Here is a 19,902-nt window from a genome sequence, read left to right on the forward strand (position 1 = left end):
GTCGATTTTTATCGATTTTATCGATTCGTTGTTGCAGCCCTACATCCAAGGCTAACCGCAGCCCGTCTGGAGCAGGCCTTTTTCGGCATATTCGTGCTTGAAGGACTCCTGGCTCTGATGATGATTTTTGACTCAGCTTTGGAATCTGTTTTTGAAGGATTAGACTTGGGGTTTTTGTTGAAACGTGTGCAGGAAGAGGCTCTATAACCTCATTCATTTTTGAGAAGGACGTATTCACTCAGTTTCGCTCAGAGCGTTGGCCAACAGACACAAACATGGTTTGAAAAACAATGGATTGTTCTCATTAACAATCTTCTGATGTCTCATTCATCGGGGCCAGACTAAATAACACCTTTCATCTCTCATTTAGTCTGGTTTATCAGGCTAGAGATTCTGGAAGACCATCACAGGGCAACACAGAGGTAAACAGGACAAACAACCATTCATGCACACACTCACACCTAAAGAGAATTTAGAGAAGCCATTTAACTTAATGGTTTTTGGACTGTGGGAGGAAGCCAGAGTACCTGGAGAGAACTCACATTGGCACAGGGAGAACATGCAAACTCCATGCAGAAAGCTGGGAATTGGCAGCAGTGCTACCCACTGATACACTGTGCAGCACGCTTTCAGGGCAATTTAAATTAATTACCATGCATTTGTCTTGTCCCAGACAGTAGTTGCCTTGTTTGCAGTTCTTATCTACTGATTATTTGCTGCTGTCTTTTAAATTCTGCTGATCAGACATGTTTTTGCTAATGCCACCACCTTTCTGTAATGAAACTGCTGGTCCACTTTGTCTCTCTGGTTTATTAGAAACTGAATCGTCTACGGGTACAGTCTTTTTTACTTTCTTTTTATTTTTACACTTCTTTCAACATTAACTCAGATAACAGTGGCACTGCCATCTCTACAGCTTCCTAAACAATTCAAATGCATTTTTTTATGGCATAACTCTTCCAATTAATAGGTGAGATACTTTACATGGCTTTAAGGGGTAAATCAAAAGTTCTGGAGGAAGGCGGCTGACTTAGTGAATTCCCAAGCTTGTGTAAGACGCCACAATAAACCCTGGTGACTGAAATCACCAGTGTGTGAAATTGCAGCTGTCACAGTATGCTGCAGGACATCCTGAAAGGTCAACCCTTTCTGCACACCTTATTGAAGACTCTACTAGTTAAAAATTCACACTCTCACTCAGCTAATTCAACTAAATTCAACAATAATTTGCTGATCACGAAGGAAAATGAAATGGTGTTGTAACTCCTTTAGGGTTTTTATTTCACTAAATTGTTGCAGATGTCGATACCTGTAGGCAAGAAGGATCTTCTGTAGTGATCTATCTTGCAGTGGACCTGGTGAAGTCTGACTGCAGACACATTGTTGTTGTTCAACAGCCTTCTAAAAGGAAGCACTCAGGGTTGTCCATGATCTTACTCAGTTTCTAAAAAAAAACTCCCCTGTCAAAAATCATCTCCAGAGGTTCTAAAGTAGAAAGATGGCCTTCTCTGTTTTATTCACATTCAGGATCAGGTGGTTTCGACACCATGCCACAGAGCAGTTTATGAGCTTACTGTTCAACATTGATGGGCTCAACAACTGCAGAGTAATCCGTGTATTCGGATGACAGTAGAAGTGTAGCGATCTAATTTTGAACAATCCTACAGATACAGGGGCCAAGCGTATTGGCTGATATCCTATACTTATCTAATACTTTTGTTCAATAAATTAACCTCTGCAGGCAAGTAAAGGCATCATGCTTGACATATGCATAGTTAAAACAAGGTAAAAAAAAAAATTACATTTATAAATCATTAGCATCTGCTGTGTGTGCTCTGTGGGACGACACATTCAGCGTTGCAATCATAAAATTGTAGTCACTAGATCTTGTATTGCTGTGTATAACATCACTACAAATAGAAATGACTGGATCGGTATCCGATTCACTGATTGGTCAATGTCAGAGTCTCACAAACTGTAGACATTTTGACAAGTAGTTTTTGAATTTCCGTGCAATTGTTAAAGCCTCTTCTTGTGACTCTGTCTAAAAAAAAAAATGTGTTGAAATGTGTTAAAAGCACTGGGGATATGAAAACACCTGATCCTCACAGTGCTGTCTGCTTTATTTAAATAACAATGGGTTTGTTAAAACGGGTGTCATTGCATGATATTATCTTCAACTCCATAGGGAAAAGCAAACTGCAGGCAACTTAATAACTGTTTGAGTGCTTGTCCAGGTGAATCTAGATAAGTCTCTCTAGGACCTTCTTTATATCAGATTCCAGGAGAATAGGTATATAGACATTGTTGACTGTTGGCTGAGTATTCTTTTATTTTGGAACAAGGCAGGAGGTGTTCCACATCACTGGAACCATCTCCTGGGTAAGACAAAGGTTGAAAAGGTTCTATAGAATCACAGAGAAACAGACAGGTGGTAGGTGGAGGAAGCAGTATCGCTACCCAGAAGCACGATTCATCCTGCACATGCACCAACAGAATAACTTCTGGATAGGCAATAATTAGCTTTTCTTACTTTTTTATTTTTTGTCTTTTCCGGCGGGGGGGAGGTTCATTTTGAATATTTTTGTATTTGTGTAAATATTGCATATTCTAAAAAAAAAACACTTAAATAGCCTTTCAAACGTTACTGTGACTGCTCTGAGTATGTCCGATGATGACATCACGCAATACAATGGAGAGAATGTAAAACGTATCCATTTCTTCCAGAAGAGTCTTCAATATTTTTAAACTTCAATATGTAGTTTAGCGTTTTTTTAAAGTTTTAAGTATATAAATAACTATTTTTAGAACCGTTATTATGTAGTTTTACGGCAATCCGGATCTCATTCTGTTCGCGCATGCTCAGGACGGATCATGCTTACAGGATGGATCAGGTAGTGACAAGCAGCAGCACCAACAAACACATTGAAATAAAAGGGTTCATGAAACACGAACAAGATAAACATTTGAGGTCTGTAGGGAGGCTTTGGGTGAAAGCGAAGATGGGATGTCTGTTTGACTGTGGGCAGGAGCTAAGGAGACAGAGCTTGCCTCTGAATTTAACTTATTGATGAATGTCTTTAGTTCTTTGGCTCTGTCCAGAGTTCTCCCCTTAAGATGCCTTATCTCTGCGCTGTGGCGCAATATCCGCCCACTAGGCTTCAGCTGTGGTTCCTTTGCCCCAGAGTGGGTCTTGCGTAAGTACCCAAACTGGCAGCTCATTTCTCCTACCTGGGATATGAACCCAGGCCTCCTGTTTGCAGGATGGGTAATTTTAATTTAATTTTAATTTCCGCTTTAACATTCTGACTACTTAAAGTCACACTGTGCAGCAAAAGTATTGTGCTTCAAGGGGTGGAACGGTTCACAAAATCCACAGTTCGGTTCGGTTCACGGTTTTGTGGTCACGGTTTTTTTTTATGTTGATTGTAGAGATATCCCGATCCAGGTTTTTGCACTTCCGATCCGATACCGATATTGTTTTTGGACTTCCGATCCGATACCGATACTGGCCGATACCAGCCTATCCGAGCATGTATTTAAGTTTAAGTTAAAGTATTTAGCCTTAGTTGTAAGACTCATGTTGAAAAGGGTTTTAGTACTCTTGATAACATCTAGCCAGCTAAATTAGGTGAGATTGAATAAAACACAATGCTTGGTAACAACAAACTTACCTGTTTATTAAGAGATAAACACAAACTGGACAAAATTATGAATAGCAATCTGAAATTGCACAGTGAACAGTAAAACCGTAAACAGTTAAAGGTGCAAGTATTACTGTAAGTTTTAATAAAAATGCAAAACAGGGAAACACTGGCGCAAAATAGTGGAATGGATCGTTTCAATCGGCGAAACTGGAAAATACGGACCGGATTTTTTTTTTTAAACTGGATCGGCAGTCTGGATCGGCATTTTACATGCTTTGCCGATACGCATTTTTTTGCTAATATCGGCGTCCTGATCCGATCCACGTATCGGATCGGGACAAGCCTAGTTGATTGTTAGGAAAATCTATTATGTCTTGTATAGTACAACACATGTTGCACAATGCTTGCACACTGTTGCACTTTTATCCACAACTTTCTTTCTGCCGTCATCGTAGGTCACTCTAAATGCAAAGTGGTCCCATACAGCAGACCTATAAAGTGCTGCTGGCGCGTCTTCCAACTCCTGTTCTTTCCCACTCGCCATACCGACACAATTCTCCACAACAACTGATTTTTTTCTGCTACACCCGGCTACGCTGCTTCGCTTCATCTTCTTGTTTACTACTGGTGGTTGGCTTTGGTCGCAGTACCGCCACCTTCTGCTCTGGAGAGTACACGCTTCGCCTATGAGAAAAAGGAGCAGCGCATGAACCGAACGCAACACACGCAAATCGAACCAAGACAGTTGAACAGAACGGTTCGGACAGTTTTCATAAACCGTTCCATCCCTAGTTGCTACTGCTGCTCCTTCCGTTTCAGCTAGCTCTACCAATGGTTTTCTTGCTGTCTTGTTCATGGCCCCTCCCACTGCTGTAGCTCCTCCCACCAGTTTTGGGGGTTGTCCCTCCAGGACTCCTCTTGCTGCTGCTCAATCCTTTTCTTGTGGCTTTTTGTCACTTTATTCTATAGTACCATATCTTACTGTGCCGGAGTATTTTTGCACAGACTGGATGTTCAATAAGCAGGTCAAAATACTCGAGCTAGAAAAAGAAAACCTTGGGTTTCTGTTTAAAAATATACAAATCAACCATAAATTAGTCACAGTGGAATTTAAGTCTTACAGACTGAATAAACAACAATCTATCTTGTGTTTTACATTGCTAAACAGGACTATCATTTTACAACTGATAGAAAAAGACAATATGGGATTTTCTGTAGGCAAGATTGATCAATTGATACACAAAACAATAAAAAATGAATCCTCTGATAATTGATGTTCCTCATGAATAATTGAGCTTGACACTTGAAACGAGAGAGACATGCAGGGGAGTGTCCTGTTGTGCTAATGTTTTCCCGGTTGGGGCTTCCCGTGCTGTTGAATGATCTGCTAACACCAGCAGTTTTCTGCAGTGGCGTAGTAAATCTGATGCACACAGCACAGTGAGGGTTATATAACACTACTCCTCTTTGGCAGCTTCAGTGCTACAGCTTCAAACAATTACCCCATCTATCTCTCTCCCCTCTGGACGAGTGGTAGCAAGCAATGCTTTCAATCTGACTCCTCGCTTACCGACCCGGACGAGCTGCACCCCTCCTCCTTTTTCCTCGGGCTCTCTTCCTGTTTGCTCCTCCTTCTCTCCCTCCCTGCTTCACTTTCTTACCCTCTTGCTCCTTCTCATCCTTCTCTTCTCTTGCCTGTGGATGCCCTCCTCACGTACAGAATGGACTCTGGAGGAGAAGGAGGAGAGGGTTGGATGGAGGACCAGTGGGAGAAATGGTAGGGCATTGTTTTTGTGACTAGCAGTATGTATGAGTGTGACCTTGTGAGTGTGCAACTGTCTACATTTCTTTTCATGATCTTTTCTTCATTTCCTTGCATCGTTCACCTCAAGCAGGCAAGCCCTTGAAGGAGACCGGATGCATGAGACCTATGCACATTTTTTTCCTTTATTTTTACATTGGATGCAGAACATACAGAGGAAGTGGGCAATCTGTCAGAAAATATTCTTGGAGGTCTTATGTAGTACATGTGTATGATGGCAAAAGTGCTGATGCAGAACAACTACTCTGTTATCGATAGAGTTTGTTTTCATGCACAGGAGTGTTTTACCTTTCTAAAACCCAATGTCTTGAATTTGTCAGGACAACCCTGGTCCGGATAATACCCCGTGTCTTGTCCTTGCAGGAGGGCAAAGCTGATGAATGACTGTCTGCATTGGGGTCTTGTTTCCTCTTTGTATTGACAAGATCAAGTGATTTCTGAATATACAGCAACATATACAGAGTAAGCTGAAAGATGTAAAGGGTATTGCTCAAATTTGCTATTAAATCTAACTTGGCTACAGTATATTTGGGTGAAATTAGCTTGTCAGCTAAAATCTGTAGATTATATAGAGTTATATATAGTTATCAGAGTTATATATCCATTAATGTCAGAAAAACAGCATGAGTTTGTTGCTGTAATTTAGACATGGGTTTTGGCACTGTTAATTGCTTTTTGGGTGTTTGTTTAGCTTTTTTGCCTCACATTTTTCCCTTTCTCATCAATTTTGATATCATTGATAAAATTATTTGTATTATCAATATATTTTTTCACATTTACTTACATTTAACTAACCATAACATTTAACTACATATAACTTTTTATTGTAAAATTAAATATAAATGTTTCAGCCGCACGAAAAATGTTATTGAAGATGAATAGTGAATTGTTATTTTGTGTCTTAGCATTTATAAATCAAAACCTATGTATGTTTTAGCTATGATTGTTTTGGCTTTCCAGTTTTTCTTAATGACTAGTAAGCTTGTTTGTCCCATTATATCCTAAGTGTGAGGTCATAGTGTCCTTCATCAATGCACACGTAATGGATGCCATGTAGATGTACAAATGCCAGTTCACTGCCCTATTACACCCCACTGTCAGAACAAGGCAGCAGTTTAGTCTAAATCCATAGTAATACAAACTGAAACATCAATCCTGTAGTGCTGTGTCTATCTGCACAATATGATTTCTCCACATAATCAAAAAGGACATCTTAAACATGAGACAAACACCGAACCACAGAAATTCACTGCATGACTCTGAAATACCCTCCTGTTTTAACACATTTTTGCAGTCTTTGTGTCCATTAGGATGTTTTTCAAAAGTTTTAAACATAATAAAAGTAGTACAAAATAAATAATTCATGCCCTGTAGGATTGAAATTTACGGTTTTACCTTCTTATATTCTTACACTATGAAATAAAGGAGAGGAGACCCTTTTAACACATTATGGCGGCTTGTTTGCAACACAAATGATAAAACAACCATGTAGCTCTGCCATTGCTCTTGAAACAGCTTTTTAAGAAGCCATGCACAGACCTGACTGGACCTGACCGAGCCAATTGTAACTTAATAAATGGAACAATTGAATTAAAAAAAATTATTGGTTACTTAAGTTGGAAGGCCAGGCTGTCGAATCATCAACTTTAGTTTGATTTCTTCTACTTTAAAAGATATGTGAATTAAGTTAAGCTTTTACATGAAAATTACTGTTAAAAATCAATTATTTCCATTTGACCACTTCTTAAATAGCAAGAAATTTTCCAAACTCAACAGCTATTTTCTGTATAAGCTGTGTCAATTTTTTGGAAAACCTAATTTACTCATTTGATATTCCTGTAACATTTCCCTATTCTAAACTAAAATTGCTAAAGTCAGTTGCAGTTGGTCCACATATGCATACCAGGACAGTTACAATATCATTGTACCCTTGAGTGACAATAAAGAAACATTACCATGTACCATGGCTCACCACAGTGAGCATAGTCAGATAACTGGTTGGTTCTCTCCAATGTGCTTCTTGTGACTGATTTTAGCTTATCATTTATTCGTTTAAGAAAAATATTGTGCTGTTCAGCCTCTTAATGGCCCGCAGATAGCAGGCAGAATTAACAAGGTTTAGAAAATATCAAGGATTGTTTACTCAAATGTGATTCAATGTTCATCAAGAAAAAATGATCTAACTATGCTTGTTTTTCAATACAAGCATATCTAAGCCTGTTGCTGAGGAGGATACTGATTTCTATATCTATGTTTTTTTCTTGCCTTTGTTTAATAGGAAGCATTGAAGTCCTTAGCATGTGGATCACTTCTATTTACTATACATTTGATTGATCTATGAAAATATGCTGCATCCTGTTAAGGCATCATCTTTCCTCCTACTGTATGTGATAATCTAGCATATCAAATTTGATAACAACCTTGGCCCGATTCTCTCTCTTCCATATTCACTCTTCACTCTTCCATATATATATATATATATAGATAGATAGATAGATAGATAGATAGATAGATAGATAGATAGATAGATAGATAGATAGATATAGAAGATAAAGAGGCAGGACAAACAGCTTTTGGGGGCACAAAACAGTGAAGGGAGAAGGATACAGATGTATGGAGGAAAAAAAGCATTGAAAAGTGGTGATGAAACAGCAGCTAAATTATGAATGTTTATCAGTAGGGGGAGTGTAAATATTTGGGTTAGCTAAAGCTACAATCATGTACTAATCAGTATTTACAGTATTTAAAATCACAACCAGAAAAAGGAAATTGTTCATTATGTTGTTTAGAATCAATGATTAAGCATAAAACAGATATATAAAAGAACTCTGGATCAATATACTGATTTAAATCACTTCATTCTTAAATAAAACTGCAGTGCTGTACTTATGTATCTGATAAGTCTAACCTGAATCACTGTCCAGTCAGTCACCAATATCATCTAGTTTTAGATTTTCATGCCTTTTGACAGCTATATATTTAATACTTTCTTAATACAACTTATGTGGAGCCCCACTGGTATTTGCAAGAGAAGTTATGTCAGAGTGGAGGTGTACTAGAGCAGAAGAAGGATTCAATCCAGAGTCCGGTCAAGGATCATTTATACTGTTTAATGGAGACAAGGAATCAGAATGCACTTTATGCGGCTCTGTGTGTGAAGAAAATACTTGATAAACTCTTTAAATTATCACCTAAATAGCACCCATTTAGCAGTGGTGCATGTTGAAGCAGCATAACTTATCTGCTGTACCCTGAAGGTAAGGATGTGATGTGAAATGGAGGGTGTTAGGCAAAGTATTTGTGACATCATAGAAAGTCTGTATTCATGGCCTTCTCCTATAGGGTCTTTCTTAACAGTAGATGTAAAAAGCCTGAGGAAAGACACTATTCTGCAACAGTCTGATGAAGGTGATGCTCAGGGTCCTTGCTCTACAATGTTCAACAATGTTCAATGTTGAGGTTGTTAGGAAGAGTTGTGGTTATAGTCTTATAGCTACTGGAAGGAAGGATCTGTGATAATGCTCCCTGGTGCATATAAGGAGCAGCAGTCTGTCACTGAAGGAGCTCTCCAGGTCTGCAACAGCTTCATGCTGTATGTGCTTTACATTGACTGATTTGATTTTCTTCAGTAAATAATTACATTGAGGTTTTTGCTCTGTTCTTTATGCTTAAGGCTAGAGTCAGTCAAGTTATGATTAATGAAATACTATCAAAGTAAATGCTTGGTACTATGTTGCAAATATACTGCTGGCGATTTTGTTGTTCTTATGCTTGTGTTTTTATACACTTTTTTTAAGAGTGAAACTAACACATTCAGTATACCATGTATGTATAATGTTTCAACAAGGAACTTACAATTAATTAATTGTCTTTTACAATTAATTGTCTTTTTTGTTATGCCAATGTTGGTAACATTAAAGTCACATATTTTTTACACAAATGAATTTGATAATTATTAGAACAAAAAATGGTCTCAAATCAGAATTTATAGTTTATATCTTCAACAAAATCAGAAAGCAGTTTGTATGACTGCACTACACTGGAAATTTTTGAATTTCCATTAATTCCTCTTTCTTTGAAGGCTTGGATACTTGATACTTGAAAAGTTATTGAATAATGTTTGACTTTAGAAATATAATTATTTCTTTTGGTCACACATTTTAAATTAATCTCATGGGCTTTGAATTTTAAATGCAGAGAGATTAACTTTTTTTTCCCCCCTTCCATCTCTACCTACCCCTTCTTATCCCAATCTTCTGCTACCAATAGGCTGACTCATGACATCAGTCTGGATGAGTTTGAGGATGATGACCTCTCGGAGATTACAGAGATCACTGACGAGCGAGGGATGAGCCTCAACTGTAACGGCCCAGATATAAGAGTAAGACGTCATGAGTCACAAAATCTGATAAAATATGCTATTCTTACTGTTCGAATATTGTTAGAATATTGATTGAACTGGTTTGCTAACTAGTTGTTTCATATTATTTTAATGTGAACTTGTACACCTTTTGGACAAAGCTAAAGCAGAGATCGAGATTTTAACCTTAGTGGGTTTTTTTAGTATGTCTTCAGTATGTACTTGTTGCAAATGCAATCAGTAAGATAGCAATACGGTATAATGTTGGGTGCTGGGTAAGAACAAAGTAAACTAAAAGTGTGCGTGGTCATGTAGGGTCGAGCCACGGGTGGAGGAGGAAAAGAGAGAGAAAGCAGGTGGATGAAGAGGTCCCTCTTTTAAAGGGGTCTAGACATCCACTCTCTGCCCTTAGATCATCACACCTCAAAACAAAACTAAAGGTTAATACTTTGTTTTATCTACATTTTTTGTAATATATAATTTAAACCTACTAATGACCTAATTCTTTGTTTATTCCAAAATATGATACAAACTTTTGGTAGTACTGGAAGGACATGAGAGTAGAAATTAACAAAAAATTTTGGAAGGTTAAAAACCCTATTTGTTTTATGTATTTAAAAAAACATTGCATTAATTGCAAACTGAGAGGAGGTGGAGCAGCTGGTGGGCTGGTGCTGAGATAACAGTCTGATTCTGAATGTGGAGAACACGAAGTAGATCATCGTCAACTTCAGGATAAATCGACCTAACCACGCTTCACTGCTCATCAACATGCTTAGCTGTAGAGGTGGTCAGCAGCACCAAATTCCTGGGGTGCACATCACAGATAACCTCACCTGGACTGTAGACACCACTTACCTGGTCAAAAGGGAACAAATGCACATGTACTTCCTGCGGATAATGAGGAGAGCCCACCTGCCCCCCACCCATCCTCACCACCTTCTACAGAAGCACCATAGACAGCATTCTGACCATCATTGTGTGGTGTGGCGGGTGCAGTGCACAGAATGAAAGAAAGTGAGAAGAGTGGTGAGAACAGCAGAGAAGATCACCGGGGATCCTCGTCACCCCATAAAAGACATTTCATCCCAGCACTACGTGTCCAGAGCCCATAACATTATCAATGATCCCTCACACCCCCACTATGGACTGCTCTCACTGCTGCCCTCTGGGAAGAGGCTTCGCAGCATTTGATGCAGGTCCAGTAGATTCTGAAACAGTTTCTTCCCCACTGCCATTAGACTGCTGAACTGTTGAAAAATCTCTAAATTATGTCGGTTTAGTGTTATCACACTGATAACACTAAACGGAAATTCTGCATATTTGCACCATACATATTTAATGCTATGAATTTCAAAATCAGTGCGTTTATGTCTTTTCTCTCACACTGTTTACATTTGATCACTGCTGCACTTTATGCAATCCAAATGTTCTGAAAGCCCTACAAAACAAAATTTCATTTTGTATACACTCTGTGTTTACAAAATGACAACAAACACTATCTAAGTCTAAAGTCTAAGTCTATTTAAGGGACTATTGTGTAAGTTTAAAGGTTAAATATAGCCTTTTTCCCCACACATGCCCTTTACATTGCCCAACAGTTTAAATAAATCGCCTTCCATTCACCCAAGGTACCCCTTATGAGCTTCTGTAGTCTGTTCATGAGAGGGTATTGCAAGTGAGATTGTCTGGGCGCGCAAGTGGCTGCGGCATGCTGCTCTTGTTCACCCGATTACTTTGTTGAGTCTCTGCCACTATTGACACATTAGAGAGATAACTTATATATTCATAACTTTCTTACCTTAGAGGACATAACGCCTTTAACTGACCTTTGGAATCGCAGTGGTAGACTGCAATGCTTTTCCTCTTCTCCCATTCACGTACACAACACTGGTGTAATTATAATTTGTTACCAATAGGGGTAAATTAATTCAAACTCTCTGGCAATTGCACTACACTCTTTAAAAAAAGAAATCAGTATTTAGTAAAAGAACTATTTCAATTCACTTTCGACTTCTCTGTATTGTGTTTCTTTATAATTTTATTAATATATGGTATCAAATGAAATTGAAGGGGTCATAGAATGCAAAACCAAGTTTACACTGTCATAGGTGAATAACAATAGTTCAGTGGGTGAAATGGATGTACAGAGATGTTCAAACCCCATCGATACCTCCTTTCTCTGCAAATCTCACAATTCTAAACTTCCACCATAAAACGGCCGAATTCAAACGAAGCACCGAATTGACATCAATACAGGGATGTTGCGTTATTTGTTTCTGGCCTGTACTTTTGTCACGCCCCGAAATTGACATACAGAACAGCACACTGGTTCACTGGCCCATGAGAATATGAAGTAGAAGGTAGATGTAAGACACCAGTTTACCCTACAGTTGGGTTTACTTCTACAAGAATTACAAAGCAGGCAGTTTCTCTATTGAAAAGAGCCAGAACCACGGGCATAAATGCAGTATTCCATGCTGCACGGCAAAAGGGGAAAATTTTCATCGGTCTTCCCAGATAGATTCCCAGATAGATTATTTTTGTGTATCAGAAGATCCCTGCAAAGTTTGATGCTCAGCTGTTCATTTGCTCTAAGCATTTTACGGAAGACAGCTTTCAAAATCTTGGACAGTTCAAAGCTGACTGGTTTTTCACTTTTAACATGAAGCTTGGCCTTTTCTACAACCGCCAAAACTGGGCGTGGTCGAATTTAGTTTCCTTAACCTTATTCTGAAAAGTGCTGGCCTTGGTTTCCAACACTATCCTAAGAAACACATTACTTCAACCGTTGGGTGGCCAGTCTTCTTGGAATCTTCTTGGAATTCTATCTTTAGTTCTTTAGGACCTTATCCTCCCCTTCAATGAAGAACTCAACTACAACCCGGGCATGGTCCCTTTAAGTCCAGAGCTACCTGAAACAAAAAAATCAATATTGTTTAACAGACGTCTTTAGAGTATGATTCATGTTTATCTTAAAGCAAGGAAAAAGAAGCCGGAAGTATGAATGATTCTCTCTTTATCTGTAATTATTTTACTGACACTGCCTGGTGACTTACCAATGACATAGACAGTTATACTTGTGCTTTATTTTTTTCCCCAAGCAGCTGTTGCATTCACCATCTTCCCAAGGGTGAGAGGCTTGAGAGAGTGAAATAAACTCTACATCAGAGCCAAAATCCTAATTGTATGTAACCTGTGTTTTGAGGGAATGTAGATAATACAGCATTGAAGATGGAAAAAAACAAACGGTAATGCATATAGACCAGAGTGTATTGTAATTAAACTAGAGAAATCGTGAAATGCATCTGTCTGCACTAGATGTGCTGAAGCATGGGTAACTTAGAAGAAAAAAAAAAGATTTAGATTTATTATTCTTTCAGGTCTTCCTTGCTCTGTTCCCAGTGAAACCACCATCCCCACTTCCATGAAAGTCTGTTGCAGTATCCTTGGCAACAGGAGGGTAGAGGGTCTTTTTAGTGGCAATTTCTAGTGATCCATCTTTGATCATTTATTAATGCGTAGGCCAGACTGACAAATTTCAGAGGGCTGCAAATATTTTGAGATATAAAAGACTTTTTGATATTTTTTCCTTTTCCCATCCTATCCTAGGAGCTAATTTTAAATCAGATTTCTATATTTCAGCTTTATTATTGCACTTGTACTTATTGTGAAAATTGATGACCAGTCATCTCTTAAGGGCTGAATGAGGAAAAAAAGTATTGATCAGTTTCTGACTAACAAGATAAAACAAGTCTCGTACCAGTTGCAACAAAAGGGTTAATCTCACTTAGGATTCATTCTCATGGCAAGGTAATTTTTGCCCAAATCTGCCACTTCTGAGAAATGTAGTACGCAACATGATCTTAATGCCACTAAAGATAATTCTTTAAGATATTCTTGGCTCGATGGCAGTCTGTTGAATGTGATGTATAGTCAATCAGAGGGTGTGTCCCTTAGGAATGGGGAGTCGTTTTTGTGGTCCTACAGTAAGTGGCGGACCCGTCCTTCTGGTTCAATTTGCATGTTTTCTAAGCCAAAACAAATCTTTTGGGCTACTATATAAAGCTTGTAACTCAACACTTATTCAGACATTTTGAATTGAAAAGGCTTCCTAGATGGGAAGCAAAGCCTTTTCAAACCAAGTCCATTGGATTATTATTTTCTTTTTTTGGAATGATTATGACCTGGATGAACAAGAATCTTCACCAGTCTTTGGATATGTTTATTTACTCTGGACATATCTTTAAACTGGAAAGGTGTTGTTTTCAGAATAAGGGGTTTGTTGAACATTTTTAAACAATGAGCTCATGTTGGTCAGAATAATTTCTACATATTATCTACATATTCTGTAGTTCTAATGGAAGTAGTCGGTATAAAGTGTGTACATTAAACTATGGCTCAAACCACTTGGATGGAGTATCTGAAGTATTTTATTCTGAAGTTTATTTTAGTCAAGAACAGTGCCTAGTAGTATAGCTGGTGCAACGGGGAAAAAACTCCTAGCCATAACCGAATTGTAATAACAATATTAAACATATATCTTCTTCTCTTATAAGGATACACAATTAAGTATTTGACCATCCTGACCTAACACTCTGATTATGAGTGTCAGATCAGGATGGGTATGATTATTTGTTGCGGTCTGACTCTGTCATTCTTTGTGGCTGAGCCAAACCACAGAATGATAGACATACACACAGACTAAATTGTGGCAGTGTAGAAGATGAGAAGCAGCTCATGTTGCAAGTTTTACTTGTTGAGTTACTGGTAAAGATTTTCCTGAATATTGCATCTCTAAAGAAAATGAAAAAATAAAAGAACAGTAGTTATGTGTTTGTGGTTAGAGATTATTCTTGGGTCCTTCAATACTCCTGCATATGAAGTCTTTCTTAATTCAAAATTACAATAACAAAGAAGCTTTAAAACTGTTAATTAATGTCCTGCAGACTTGAATTTAGACATAGGTTGGAACCAAACCATAGGGCAATATTGGTACTGGTAGATCACTGTGAGATGTTTGATTCTATGCAGGAAAGGGTTAATTAGTGAGTAATTAGTACTGCTTAGCATCAGGCTTAATTTTGGACTGTATGTTTTTAAACCTTAATCCTTTGCTAAGAGTTGGTTGTCTTTTAAAAAGTATAGATATTTTGTTCCTCAGAAGAGTGTTCCTTATTACTTAGGTCCTTCTTCTGAAAAAAAATCCCCTCAGATAAAATATGTAAAGTTTAAACCAAAAACTTACATCCAGTTGTTTTTCTTTTTGGCTTGCTTTCTGAGTTGCAAGGGATGTGCTCTCTCTGTTGGCCTTTCTTTTATGATTGAGGACCATTTAGTCCCTGGAAATGGGTGATGACTTACTGTTATCCACAGTAAATTCAGGGTTGTTAAGGATAGAGAGCGGAGGCGGTGTGTGAGCTTAAGGTGATTCTGACCATATTAGTTTCTGTATGCATACTCGTCATTGTGCTGGTTTAAACCAATGACAGTGATGCCATATGTGAACTTTTTGGCTATCACAGACAGGTCTTCTACATTGCAGTTATTTGTGCAAACAGGATCCAGGGAGAGGCAGAGGCTAACACCCGGAGCAGGGAAAGCTTCTGGTGAGGAATGTCTGGATTAAAGATTCATGTGCTTTTCTATATTCACAACCGGTTTGTGTTTCCTTGTTGACTTTTTTTTTCTGTTGCAATGTTATTGCCTGTGTTCACACCTAATGCTAAATCTGTTCAACATATTTAATTACTTTACGGTTTCCAGTACTAAGAGAAATACATTGGAGTAATTTTGCCTTCAAATTATAGAATTTCCTTTTTTAGATCTGTCCATGTTTTACCTGCAAACTCCTTTCTAACCATAGTTTTAGTCTAAACATCTTGCCCTGCAGCACCCTTCTGTCTGTTTCTGAATTCATTTTACTTTTTAATGATTTAATGACTGAGTCCAGCCTAAGTGACAGTGTGGATTTTTTTCTTGGTTATCATTTGGTTATAAATTAAGAGTTGTATTAGAAAAAAAGGCTAAAGGTTCTGTAAATATGTGTTTTGGCCTACAGTTTACCTGCATGTGGACCTTTTTCTGTCCACTTCTGACAACTTTTGTCCCTTTGAGGATGGAACCTGACAAAGTAAACTGCCTGTGATTGGCTACTTTTTAACAAATCCCACTTCCATTGACAGTACTGTTTGGTTGCAGCTAGTTACTTTAAGAAAAGCATCTGCAGGCTTATCGCTGTCATATTAGAGTTTAAAATTAGTTAAGTGAAGTCATTATTAAATAACTTAGTTTAACACTGTCATGACAGCTCTGGCAGCAGTAGCAATATGCTCTAAAATAACGAACTTTAAATGTTGGACTTTGTTGGAGCTAAGCTAACATTAGCTTCATTTTCAATAATGAGGAAAGTGAGGGTTGAATTAGTTTTCTTCATAGTTAAACACAGGTAATTTAATTTCTGTTCAGGATTTTGTCCAGCATTTTGTATACAAACTTTTCAATTGATTTGTGAGGGACCGAGCCAGCCAGGCGTGAGGACATACTGGTTATTATCAAGAAAAAATGGGTTTTTTATTTCCCCAAAGTAAAAAAAAAATCTAACCAATCTAAGACAGGGCCCATAAAAAGATGTCAAATGAAGAGACTAAGTTAAGTCAAAAAATATCAAGGTTAAGCATAACAAAACCTCAAAGTAACTGCACAAACAAAACTGACCTCACACACAACAAACAAAAGGGACTGATAAGCTCACTGATTGGCTGATCAGACCAGAATGACTCACTGAGGAAAAGGTAGGGAGAAAAGCTACACAAATTTAACAAAAATAACTAAGCTATTAGCTTAGGGATTAAACTTAAATTACTAACAATTAAACAAGATTTACAAAATGAGCAAATCACAATAGCCAGAAAAAAGAAAATATTATGCAGCATATTAAAATGAGAACTCTATGGTCCTCCCCCATAGTGAAACTCCAGATGGTACCACCCAATCTATCAATCAGTCAATAAGTGTGCCAGCCTTTGCATTCTCCCAGTAAAAGGAACTTTCCACGACACCAGAAAAGGAATGACAAAGAATATTAAGTATTTGACAGAATTAGATATAAGAAGTTAACCAAATGTGCACACTACAATTGGAACTAATGTTGTCTAATATTGTTAAGATAAAAATAAACAAACCAATAAATGTATCCTACTGTGTTAAAAAGTGAAAAAGTGGTTTTGTTTTGGTTTACTGACTATGTGACCATCACATGATGACAGAGATGGCTGTTGGATATAAAGTCACAATTATTCTATTTATGAGAGCAGATATATTACCCCAAAGATGCTTTGCTAACATCACTTACACAAAAGAACAGCAGAGTTGGGATTTCTTGAAAAGTAGTCAATCATAAGCAGTGTACTTTCTCAGGTTGCTTCCACCCTTAAAGTGACAAATGTTGACATAAAGCCATGGAAACAGGTCCACACACAAGCAGAAGAGAATTTAAAGGTCCATAAGAAGCAAACCATGAGCATAGAGGAGCATGCACACATGCTTGTTGTATACTTTGGGGCATACTTTTTTAAAAATGCATGTGAAGAGTAGTATGTCTGTGTTTTAAATAAAACTGCTAATTTAAAGAGTTTTGGAATGCCTGTGAACTTGGCAGAATGCTGACTTCATGGTTACAGCATTAAATCCCTCTGATTACTGTCACAGTCAAACTTTTTTGTACAGTAGTATAAAAATCCTTGATATTTAAATACTATCTCTTGGTGTAAAAACTTGCATGCAAATAAAAAAAAAAAAACATTGATAAATACCACAGTGTAAATAAATATGTGTCCTTTAAATCCTGACACTAGACACAAAGGTTAACTTACACCAAAAATAGTTTAAAGTTTCTCTTTTGAATATATCTAAGAAAACATTTATCCAGCATTTCTTTCTGTTAATAGAAAACCGCAGCAACTATACGTAACAGTTTTTTCTTTTTTTTAAGGGTTTTATGATCATTATTTGCAACAGGGTGCATATGCCATATGTCTGAGGGACATATGGCATAGGATTTTAAGTGCACATGGCTATCGTATGTAAGGGTTAATGTGGAGCAGATTAAGCTCAGACAAAGCATAACGAGATATAATGCTCCTTAGAGACATGAGATGACAACATGGATCATCATCATGTCTACTCAAGCAGTGCTCGGAGAGGCGAGTGTTTCCATGCAGATCCATAAGGGTGGATGGATTTGATGTGTAGCCATTTGTGGTGTGTGAAAGGTTGCCAAGAGGGATATGTCAGGGTGGGGCCACAAAGTGGTCAATTCAATGTCTGCAGATGTGCACATAGAAATTAAGGGACAGTTGCACAAAGCCGTTTGCACTATATGTTTTACTAATTCTTAAACTAATTGCAATGTCTATTCAGCCTTGCCTTTTTGACAGGGTCTCTCGGCAGGGACACAACTTACCTGGCAAGGGAGACGAAATTTTTTTTTAGGGAAGAGCTAATGTGTATTTATGTAAATTATAGCAGAGCAAATTACTCCTTACGGTGTTTGTATCATACCTATTGCAGAGGAAATCTGCAATCTTCTACATGAATCCAGTGTAGAAATAATGCAAAACAGGTCAAACTAAAAATTGTGAAAAATAGAAGTGATTGAGTAATTTCTCAATCTTACAAAAAAGCTGTTTAGGGCATTTTACTCTTGAGTCACAAAAACCATTGTTAAAAATGTGGATATAAATTAGGTGCTTTTCTATTTCTTTCATACTACAAAACAGTGTCACCACTGTTAGAATAATTTCTTTGAATAGAGGAAGGAGATAGAATGTGATATATAAGTCTTTAAAGCACTACCACTAATGCATATGAGAACACAAGTAGACTTGTTTCCATGGAAACAGTATTTCACTCACCCACTGCACGTGACAAAGCTGAAAATACATGTAGTGTTGGCGCATGTGCAATAAGAAACACATACACAATCCTCCCATGGAGACTGCTCACGTCACTTGCTCTACACATGGTAACCAGAGAGGAGGCTGCCTCATCGACTCAATAGGACACAAGAGAAGCCTTTTTTTTCCTTGTTCCTGTTAGGATCATGTCCTCAGTCATTTAAGGATGTGTTCATACAGTTTAACTAATTTTATCTTTGTCTGTATAATATCTTATTATATACCAATAATGTTGTCTTTTCATGGATAAGGTTATTTATTTTTTGTTTTTTTTATGCACAAACTTTAAAATTACTATTACACCATTTTTATCCTAAATATATCTAGGGCTGAATACTAGTGTGTCTCTTTAGCTCTGCTATATTTATCTTGTTTTTCATTAAAGCAACTCATGTGTCCTAAATTCCTTATTTTCTTTATTTTATCTGCTATGCCAAGCTGGTTTTCAATGTCAGTTTAATCTAGAGGGAAAATGAAATGAAAAATTATGAATATAGGAAGGCTGTAGTTTGTCTACACATATATAATCTAAGGTAATAAAGAGTAGTTTTCTAAAATAATATTTTTTTATGCTAATATTGAGAAACTTTTTGTTCATGTTGTTTATTTCAAAAAACAGACAAAACCAAGTGTGAAACATACCGATTTTTAATCCGCCATCAAAGTCTCAAAAACAAATATATGCTATTTTGCACCATTGTCGAGTCTAACTACAACTTTAAGGGATTGGGAAATGTTTAGGCTTTTGTTTATTTTTCTGTTTTCGTATGTAGTTTTTATCTACCTGCTCAGTCGGCTCTGAATAGAAGAAATTCAATCATCTTTACAGCAATTCTTTCCTCCTGCCTCCTGTCTCTTAGCAACAGGGGGCAGGACTCCCTTAAAGGAGTAAGCCATAATTTCTCACCATAAAATAATATCTGCAAGCATCTGCAATAACAGCTAACAATATATAGGTGAAAAAAATTATTGTTTGGGGATGGAGGTGTTTTATGGTAAAGCAACACCATAAGGGAGTTATAGAATATGAGTCCATGATGGATGGATGGATGGATGGATGGATGGATGGATGGATGGATGGATGGATGGATGGATGGATGGATGGATGGATGGATG

General features: G+C 37.5%; 1 protein-coding gene across 2 annotated transcripts in view; it reads left to right on the top strand.

Annotated features, from left to right (window-relative positions):
• mapk8ip1 (mitogen-activated protein kinase 8 interacting protein 1) overlaps window positions 1–19,902 on the top strand; it is a 49,189-nt gene that overhangs the window by 4,016 nt on the left and 25,271 nt on the right. The window contains exons 1-2 of one of the 2 annotated variants that reach the window (XM_015389461.1): window positions 5,127–5,424; window positions 9,739–9,850. In XM_015389461.1, the coding sequence (XP_015244947.1) occupies window positions 5,369–5,424; window positions 9,739–9,850 (168 nt within the window). In that variant the 5' untranslated portion in view covers window positions 5,127–5,368. Of the gene's footprint in view, window positions 1–5,126; window positions 5,425–9,738; window positions 9,851–19,902 lie in introns of those variants that run through there. The other variant, XM_015389460.1, reaches the window with a different exon arrangement.

The sequence above is a fragment of the Cyprinodon variegatus genome, unplaced genomic scaffold, assembly GCF_000732505.1.
Source record: "Cyprinodon variegatus isolate N-32 unplaced genomic scaffold, C_variegatus-1.0 Scaffold460, whole genome shotgun sequence".
In the NCBI taxonomy this organism is placed as follows: Eukaryota; Metazoa; Chordata; class Actinopteri; order Cyprinodontiformes; family Cyprinodontidae; genus Cyprinodon; species Cyprinodon variegatus.